Here is a 10,396-nt window from a genome sequence, read left to right as displayed (position 1 = left end):
AAAAAAAAAAAAAAAAAAAATCAGAACCCTTCATTTAAAAAATCCTAATGAAAAAATAAAACAGAATCACAGAAGTTTTAAATATTTTAGAGTTATGTTATTTTCAGAATATTAGTAAATATTCTAGCCTGCAGGTTCAGTGCAATATGTTTAAACATAAATAATACAAATAAAATCCCACGTGCAACTTTTGCAACATAGAAAGCTGTTTTATTAAATAAATTGTTACTTTACATATCAGCCACAGATGTTTGGCAACCTTACACATCTGTATCTGAGATTCCATCAAGGGCATGCAGCCGCTTACATCTTAAATGTTCATATAAGTTCACTTCAGTTCAACCAGGGAATGAAGAAAAACACTAAAATTAACAATTCGTTTTTATTTTTAGAATCACTGCTTGAATCCTCCAACATTAGGAAATACTCCTGAGTTTGCTGCCTGTACAAATAGTGAGCATCTGTTATTGCGTAAAGCAAGTTATGAATAAGAAAACACTGTTTTCTATGTATTTTTGACATGCAGATAAAGCAAACATAGTTTACTAACACCAATTCCAGCCTCTCTCCCATTAAGTTTGTGTACACATCAAGAAGGTTTTTATTGATTCTAAAACTGGAGTTCCAACTGGCCACATTTACTGGCAGGACTTTTCCCAAACTGGACTGGAGAGTTTTGAACTTTTTGATCAGTTGAACAAAAAAGCCATCAAAGTGCCCCAAAAAAACAACATAATGAAACAATCAGAAATTTTTTGTTTTACGACTAAATTATAATTTTCACAATGATCTGATTCTCTTTTCTTTCTCCTGTAAATGCGTTTGTATTATTAACTGTTCCAAGCTGACTCACAGGAGTAGATCCTGTCTGCTTCACCTCAGAGACTTAATGCTTTAAAAAAAAAAAAAAAAAAAAACTTCAAAGTACTATCAAATCGTGTTGTAGATAAGAAAAAATGAGAACAATGTGTCTGCCTCGGAGGCAAGTTACAGTGAGCAATGCACTGAGGATGTTTGGCTGGTGTGGACACATGTAGTCCAGGAAGTCACAAAACTAAGCAATTAGAAAAGGATGTGCTTTTTTTTTTCTTCTTGAGAGGATGTCCTGTGTCCACGCAAGGATGTGATGGAGCAAATGTGGGTTTTCCTCACAGGCTCAAAGCTTGCCAAGTTAACCCTTGTGCAACCTAAATATTCCTTTAACTTCCCTGGTCATATTGGTCAAAAATTATCCATCCTACCAATGAATCTTAACTTCATTTTATAGCTAAAATTGTGATAAAAGAATCGGCTATTCATTAATTCAACTTAAGTTAATTAACTTTTTATTGTGATTTTTTTGTTACACAGTAAAAAAAAAAAAAAAGCTGCAGTTTTCTTTTACACAGAAAAGATCAATTCTTACTATTATAAAATAGTGAAATAATTACTTCTAAATTAATTTAATTGAAATGAAAAAAAATGAAACAGTAAGAAATCATAAATGTCTGTTGACAGTTTAGTCTTTGACACACACTTTTAATAAGGCTTTTTAATTGGTGTACTGCAACACAGAAGCAGAAGAAAAATGTTGTTTATCACTTAATAACATTAAAATGCATTGCACTGTAAACAAATTATATCTTTTACGTTTTTCCCTTGAATCTAAATTTAAGGAGGCTTTTTGTTGACACCATTTTTGCTTTTTTTCCACAAATGTATGAGTAGGAAAATGTAGAAATACAAAACAAAGACCACTACAAATAAAAATAAATATTACCGTAATTGGAGATTTAATGATTAGTATTTTATAAGACAACATTTTTAGTAACTTAAACTGCTTTCCTTTGGTCTTTGATTATGCAAATGCAGAAGATGTGTTGTTCAGGTTGTCATCACCCACTGTAGAAAGTGTCAATTATCTTTGCAGTTTCTGTTTCAGGCAGTTAGACAATGCGAAAGCATGCTCTCAGGGATGCAGCCGTGGCATCAGTTTGACAGGTAAACATGCTTCTGTTTTTGCAGTTTGCTGTTTTTGCTGTTCGGATCATGAAGGCAGTACTGATGCTCCATGACAGGTTTTCAGCTAAATTAAAAGCAAAGGAACTTGAAGAAAATGTAACCAGAGTTTGTCAGAAAAGATAAAACATTTTAAACTTTTTTTTTTTTTTTATTAAAGAAAACAAATAAATGCATTTTTTTACTGTAGGCTTCATTTCAATTACTTATCTGGATTTAACTGTTTTAGAAAGTCTTGTAAATTCAAGAAAAAAAAATATCATTTTTTTGCATTATGAATGCATTTCACCCTCAATTCTGAGACATGTTTTTTACTGAGATGGCTATTGCAGGTAAAAAATAAAGAAAAGGAAGGATAAGTATTTTCTAATAATTCCCTCATTTTAATTTTTTACTCTTAAAGTAGTTGGAATAAATTATTCTTCATTCAACTAAAGTAACACTTTCTCAGTATGCTGTGGTTTCTAGAAACCTTGCAGCAGCACTTGCTGTGCAGACTTTGAAGTGCAGAATAGTTGCCTTTATGAAGCTTTCTATCTCTCATGCATGAAATTCGTTTGGCATCACTGCTGCAATATCTTTAATTTGCATCTTTACTTTTTAAATAATGAAAATACTGAAATATTTTGAATCCAGAAGTCATACAGAATGATTTCTTTTTTTTCACTCTAAGATTTGACTTGTGTGGATGTAATACTTAATTTTGTTGTGCTTTTTAATGTATTTTTTACTTTTTAAGTATAACTAGTGGCTAGTGATATAACTTCTAAATATACACGTTTTTTTAAAATAAATTAAATAGAGTAAGTTGTCCTCAAAATGCAAATTTAAATAAATGACATCACCATCAGGTCACCGAGAATCTTCAAAAAGATAAAAACAAAGTGAAGAATATGGGAAATTAACTACAGATTGAAAAAATAAAGGACATGAATGAATAAAACTAACTATTGAAGTGGTGCCATTTTATTAAATTATTATCTTAAGCTTAGATTTAAAAGTGGTTATTGTCAGATGGCACATGCAAGGTTTGGAGAGACATAAAAAGCAAAGCAAGCAGACGTTTATTACTGATGATTTAGGATTTTTCTCATTTTAAAGTTTGCAGAAACTTTGCACTTGTATCAGAATTACTTTGTAATCACATTTGTAAAAAAAAAAGTACTTGCATTTCTTATGTGCCTTACTTTTAAAACAAACAAACAAAAAGCCAGAAATGTAAAAAGACACAAGAAAACCTTTGGAATTAAAACTTGCTTCTTTGAAAACCAAATATTTCTTTGTTTGCTGTAAGTTTTGATTCCCCATTTGTTTATTTTCCTATATTATTCACTTTCTTATGGTGAATTTGATTTTACAAAAGGTTTTATCAGTTATCAAATGTGTTGCCACGATTTTCATATATTTATTTTTTAACGTAAAAGAGAGAACAGCTCTTTTGATCACATTGTGAATACTGCATGAACTCCTTTTGGCAAAGGGTCAATTGGATGGCCAACCCATGATGTTATTTTTATTTAGTAAAAGTCAGTGACTCTATGTTCATTGTCCTCTTTTTAATTTTTTTTTTGTTCTTGAAATCTTTGTTCTACTTTGCTTTCTACATTTAGAAAGTTCAGCTGAGTTTCTAATTTCCTGTCCAGTTTCACTGAGATCATTGTGCTTTCTTTGAGATCTGTAAACTCTTCCACATCCTGGATTTCCTTCCATAAACAGCTATTATGACCATTTCGGACAAAAGAGAAACTGAAAAGCTAAAAATCCCTTTAATTCAGTTTAGTCTGTTCAGGTTTATGATCAGGTCTCATACTGCCCTCTGCTGGCTGAGTAATATGACGTTTCTTAGACCTTATGAGGTCTTCAGCAAAAAATCCTTGAAATTCAAACACCATTTGAGAAGTATTTGGCATCCTGGATAAACAAAATTCAAGCAATATGACGTCTCTTTGAAATGGATATGCCGCTGTGCATGAAATCAGCTTTACCGCCTCTTTTATTTGCAACTTCTAAATTTTTTACCTCCTGTTGCTATGACTGGTCTACACATTTTCATACATATTGACACCAGATGGGATCCCAGCCTTATTGAAGCTCATTTAACAACACAACTGAACCAAAAATCAATGGAACCCCATTGGCAGGGCTGTTTTCTGTGTGCTGCATTGGATAATTTAACTCATCATGCATATATTTTGTTTTTAATGCGCAATCCATCAGTTCAGAGTTTGATGTTTGACTGATTCTATTTTTGTGGTTTAAGCACATGAAGAAAATCCTCCTTTAAGTCGTATTTCCTACAAAGAACCACAACTTTGCTACTAATCTTTAAAATCTGACGTCCATGTTGTCTGTTGGCGTGGGTTTCATTTGAGTGTTTGTCATTTGCACCTCCTGTTGAGGCTCTAATTAATTTCTTTGTTGACCACATGTTCTCCTGAATATTTTTTGTGCAGCGACGTGATGCCGAGCATCATCTAATTGCATGTTTTGAGAGCCTTTGAAGCTTTGAGGGATTTTATTCAAGTATCTCTGCTTCCACAGTTGAAGACCATGTCAAATAGGTTATCTGAAGACTCTAGATTGGCCTGTGTTTCCCTGTAATAGACTATGTGACCCCCGCCTTCATGCGAGGACAGCGATGACAGCTCATAGCATGCAACACAACCCCTGAATCAAATTTATGGAGTCATTAATTAATCAAAAAAACTTCCAGGAATTTTTGTGCAACGAAAGAGAACTTTGTTGATATATGAGCTGAATGATCTCAAGCACGTTTTTTTCTTGGGTTTTCCCATGCCCATCAGCACATTAGGCTAACAGGAGAGGTGGGAGGCCATAAAGGAGTGACGCAGGAGTTTCTGAGCAGTGTGGGAAAGAAATTGAAATGAAAAACCTAAATGATTATGGCTGGTCAGGAGGAGTCAAATGTCTCTGATGTGCAATTCAACTTGTTTGTACATCATTTTATGACAAATTGGGCAGGTGTTATACTTCTTTTAAGGTCAAACGTCTTTTAAAGCTTTACTGTTGTAGGATCACCAAACAGCTACATAACTATTTTTTCTTATAATTCACTCCTCAATTTACCACTACTACTTTAGTACCAAAAAATGTAATTAGATTGTTATTAAAATAGATTGTTGGCATAATCATAAACTGTGAGGGCTACAGTTTTTTCTACTTAAACAATGACTTGTGAAAAGGGAAAGTGTGGCGATACATATCCATATGATGACATATAACCGCAGACTGAGACACATCTGTGCTCTGCTACACATGTGAACTTCATTACTCATCTCATGGGGTAAGAAAGATTTTACCCATGTAATTCATTCCGACCATCATCCCAGTACTACTGAAATTCTCTCTGTGTTCATCACAAGAGGTACACATGCATGAATAAAGCAGAAATGTGTTTCTATTTTTCATAAGCAGTGCAAAAAAAAATGTGTGAGAAATTTTAAACTCCACCTCAATGGGTTTAAGATCTCAGTTTGAAATTGGTACCTCTTAACTTGTTAAAAGTAAAAGCATGTTTTTACCTAAATATTGCTTATATTAACAGCTTTTAACTCTCTCTTGAAACTTGTTTTATGTTTGACTTCCTCGAATCCCAAAGGTTAAATAATCACACTATAAAAGGTTGGTCGTAAAATCATTTTACAGAGTAGTTGCGTTTAATGCATCAGGCAGGGGTTCTTTGTTAGTTTAGCTTTTTATTATGCTGAGGGTACACAGCGTTCCTCATTTCAATGCAGGAGCTCACGCAGGGTTCTTCTTTCATCCCTGTACAACATAGTTCTTAATCAAATTAAAACTAAAAGAATATGTAGAATTAAAAAAATAAACAGAAAAGAATTAAATATGCCCACAAGCGTTAAGATTTAAGTTGTTGTTCAATTTGTAAGCAATTTTAGACCAAACAACTAGGTGTTTGGTTGATTCACTGGTTGAATTTGGTTTTCTCCTTCACTAAAGGTTAAAAACATGTTCAGGTGCCATAATTAAACTCTGGGAAAGGCAAATGACAATATTCAACTTCTTAGTTTATGATGATGACACTAAATATTATTCTATACCATCATTTATTCTGTCAAAGGCTTTATTTTTACATATATGAAAGTGGTGTTTTATATATTTTGCTTTTGCTAAGACACTTCAATAAAGCAGAAACTTATTTTCTCTGGTTTTGCCCAAAGCATTGTAAAAAATGAATCCTCGGATTGGATGGACAGTTTTACCAACAACACTCCCAAAACAGGCAACTGTGTAGGACAATAGTCAGAATTTTGTTGATTCCACTCACGAGTCCATCATCATTTTAATAAGGAAATATCTTGAAAGAGTGATTTAACAGTTGGGCTCTTGTCTGGAGACATCTTGCATGAAGGCCAAACCGCGCCAAAGCAGAGAGCCAGGAGGAGGATGGAGCGGAGGTTGGGATGGGGAAATGCCTGGAATGTGATTGTCTGGAATTTTGCTGTGATTGGCTGTTGAGAAAGTGAGCACTTTAGCTATTGGTTCACAGTGAGGACTAGTTGATGACTGACATGGAGGGAAAAATCTGCAACCCAGCATATCAGAAAATGAGGTAAATCTTCCATACTGAAGTTGCATCAAAACTAATTACTAAAAATAAACAACATAAATACATAATACAAAATTGTAAGCTCTATGTTAATATATATAGAAAAACATTCTTGCAAATTTTCTCAATCAATGTTGAACCCGACCGTAAATGAATTTATTTGGGGAAATATAGACTTTAAAACACTCAAGATGGTGGAAATTTTGTAAATGGTGCATACTTGTAAGGTAATTTTCTCCTTTGATTAAAGCCAAAACCACTTTACAGTCTCTATAATTCACACTAATGGCACAATTCTGCCATGCGGAGATGGTAAACTGTAACAGGAGTGATGTGGGGTTCAGTGTCTTGCCTGAGGACACTTCAGCACATGGACAGGCAAGGTGAAAAACAAACCTGGAACCACTCTACCTCTGCACCACAGCTGCTTTCCTTTGAAACCAGCCTCCAGTGGTCATATTAGGAATTTATGGTTTTATTTTAAATTCAGAAGCGGAAGGTGAGGGCTTGGTCTAGCCATTGTACACAATGATTTTCACTAATCTTCTGCATCCCGTCTCTATCACTCCCTATCTTATTTTTTATTACTTATTTGTATTTCTCTCACTGCTGGGTTTCTAGGGTACAAGGTATCTAATAGAACCCATAGTGTTGAATAATTTCACTATAAAAAAGTCAGTTATATGAATAGTAGTGTTTATGATACTAAAAAACTTGACTTCTGCTATGTATTTTGCTGAGAGTACACAGTGTTCTGCAATATACTTTGAAGATAATTTTTATCAAATGATGCTTCTTCATTAAACTAGAAACAAAAACAAGTTAAAGGTTAAAGCCCATGTCAAACAAAAGGTAATTGTTCCTTTTGTTGTCTTGACACTTGACCTGATATTACCCAAATATAACCTGAAATAATTTCTGGGTTTTTAGTTTATGTATTTTTTTTAAACTACCTCACCTGCTTTTTGTTAGTTTAATCATCCTCAGTCTTTATGGCTCTTTGGTCTTCAGCTACAATCTGTCAAGTCCTCTTGTCAGTTTTTGCTTCCTGCTGAAATGATTTAACCTTCTCACGTTTCAGCTTTGTCACGTTTTACTTTATGCTTCCATCACATTTACCCAACATGACCCCATCACCTGTTGAGCGAGTGAACTTCCTGGTTGAACGCTGCTCATCTTTGTGTCTCCCATCTTATGTCTTTGTTAATTTCAGTTTTATGTTTACCATGCTAAAATAATTTAATGATCATAATAGAGGCAGGAAACTGTTCTCATAGTTTTACCAGAGGGTGATGATACTGTTCATCATTGCAATTCTTGTAATCAACTCAGGTGTCTGACATACTGTATCAAAAGTATACTGTTACCTGTGTTTAAGTTCTGGAAACAGCGTCCAGCTAATCTGCTCCGACAGCTCACTCCATCTTTCATTTCCTCTGAAGCTTCCAATCCCCCCAAGGAGAAAGTGTCCAGCTTACTAACGTCAGCAGTGTGTGAAGCTCTGCACTGAAGTTCCAGGTCCTGTATGTTTTCCAGCAGGTCAGAGGTCAGATCTCCTTCTGGGGCCTGTTTATCACATTAGAGGTTATGTGACTGATTCGGGGGATGGATGCTGGGGGAGGGGACCTTCGCCGCTTTCAAGTAGTCACATCTAAGAAAGCTCCACAGCCAGTGGCCTAACAGTTAGGCTATGTGTGTGGGGGGGGCAGGGTATAAAACCAAACTAAGACACAAGAGACCACGCTGAGAGGAGAAGCTTTCACTAACTAAGATTCAAGAAGCAAATACCAGAAAAACCAACAAACAGGGTAGACATCACTGGCTTAGTCTGCTGTTGAAAAGGCCACCATGACTCTACTGGTGAATTACTGGACGTCTTTGGTTGCTGTGTCACTGACAGCATCCACGAGCCATGCTCTGAGAAGGTAACGGACTATTCCTTCTAAATATGAAACACTCTTTTTAAATATGTGGCATGAAAAATGCCAAAATCTCATCTTTTTTTTCAGAATTGCACTGAAGAAGATGCCAAGCATCAGAGAGACTCTGCAGGGGATGGGAGTGTCTGCAGAGCATGTGTTAAGCCAGTTAGCTCAGATGAAACCAGCTGACAACAACAACGGGACTGCTCCTACTCCTCTAACCAACTATTTGGATGTGAGAAGTTTTTTTTTTTTTTTTTGAGTGAAATTTTCTGAAATATCTTTTGGATTTTCTGTGAAAGGTTCCACAGGTGTTTGGAAACCAAGATGTGGTAAATTAAAGGCACCTGGACTTGCTTTGGAAAAAAAAAAAAAAAAAGAAACAGACTTTCATCTCGTGGGTTAAAGGGCCTCACACATTCAAGACCCTTTCACCCTGGTGTTGAAATGTCGGCTTGAGTAAAAAACTCCATATATTTGGTTTTGACCGTAATCTGTCTATATGTCATTCTTTTAATGTCGAATTCCATACCTTCAAACTGCATTTTAAAGTAGTTACACATGGGAATAATTTTTCTTCTTTTTTTTAACTAATAGTGACTAAAAGAATACTTTTTTTGTTCCCAACAGACTCAGTACTTTGGAGAAATCAGCATTGGCTCTCCGGCCCAGATGTTCAATGTGGTGTTCGACACTGGTTCGGCTAACCTGTGGGTGCCCTCCCAAAGCTGCTCACCCTTTTCCACTGCCTGTTGTAAGTGCTGACATGCATGCCTTTAATCCTAAAACTGATGTGAACCATGCATATCTGAGAATACACACTAAGGTTTTTATGCATTTTTTGCACTGATCTAACATATTGAAAAATAAAAAAAACAGGTATAGAAATGCATAAAAAGTAGGTGCAGGAAAAAGAAAAAAACCATATGGGCTTACATTGGAAGCTCTACCTAATAAAACTTTAAAATTGACATAAAATACAATTTTATGCATTCACAATTTTACACTTTAACCCTTTAACACCTGAGGCGTCACCGGCGACGCTTAAACACTATATCTTTAACATATGAAGGAATTGATCATATTAATGGTTGAAAAGTTACAGTACATCAAAAAGATAAACACTGGCGATCCAGTGTTAAAGGGTTAAACATCTTAAACAAAAAACATTTACATTCCCTGATACAATCATTTTACTATCAGGAATTGCTTTAAACTTTTTAAAAAAGAAGTGTCTGATATGCTATTCATGGCCAGATGGGAAAATCGACTCCACATTATGCAGCCTCTAAATCGCAAACTAAATTGAGATTTTGACGTAACATATTTTGGAACATGGAAATTGCCATTTACACACTCAATTCAATTAAACAATGCTGACTCTTTTCATCACATGACTCAACCTATTTTGGAATTAAAATGTTTTTTCCTTTGAAATAATAATTAATGAAGGTGCTGTTGCTAAAAGTCCAAAATTATAGAGGAAACTATTTTAATTTTTAAACACAACCCTACATAATCTTGCATTCTACAGGTTCTATATGTCCACAATAGTTTATTGATCCTGGTATTGGAATTAGAAAAAAATTATTGACATTTTTTAAAACAAAGACTCGATTTGGAAATGGATTATTTCAAGCAATGAAATAAAAAATGAAACACAAGAAGATAAAAAGAAATATATATCTGCAAATGTAACAATCTTAAGATAATTAGTCATGAAACTGATTGGAAAGTACATAGACATCAATATACCCTTATCAATAATTCAATTATAATTAATTGATTTTTATGCAGAGCAGCATAGTTTATTCTTGTGTATATAAGGCTTGCCAGACAGAAAGTAACTTTCTGTTTCTAGATTTATGAACACAAACTGTATAAACTT

General features: G+C 34.5%; 1 protein-coding gene across 1 annotated transcript in view; it reads left to right on the top strand.

Annotated features, from left to right (window-relative positions):
• The first annotated feature begins 8,422 nt into the window (after positions 1-8,422).
• Positions 8,423-10,396, top strand: part of ren (renin) — a 9,505-nt gene continuing 7,531 nt past the window's right edge. Inside the window, exons 1-3 of the mRNA XM_024293619.2 lie at positions 8,423-8,511; positions 8,596-8,743; positions 9,139-9,262. Coding sequence (XP_024149387.1) covers positions 8,435-8,511; positions 8,596-8,743; positions 9,139-9,262 — 349 coding nt within the window. The 5' untranslated portion in view covers positions 8,423-8,434. The remainder of the gene's footprint in view (positions 8,512-8,595; positions 8,744-9,138; positions 9,263-10,396) is intronic.

This window comes from Oryzias melastigma, linkage group LG7 (assembly GCF_002922805.2).
Source record: "Oryzias melastigma strain HK-1 linkage group LG7, ASM292280v2, whole genome shotgun sequence".
Classification (NCBI taxonomy): Eukaryota; Metazoa; Chordata; class Actinopteri; order Beloniformes; family Adrianichthyidae; genus Oryzias; species Oryzias melastigma.
Note: the sequence above shows the minus strand (reverse complement) of the source record. Positions and strands in the feature narration are given on the sequence as shown.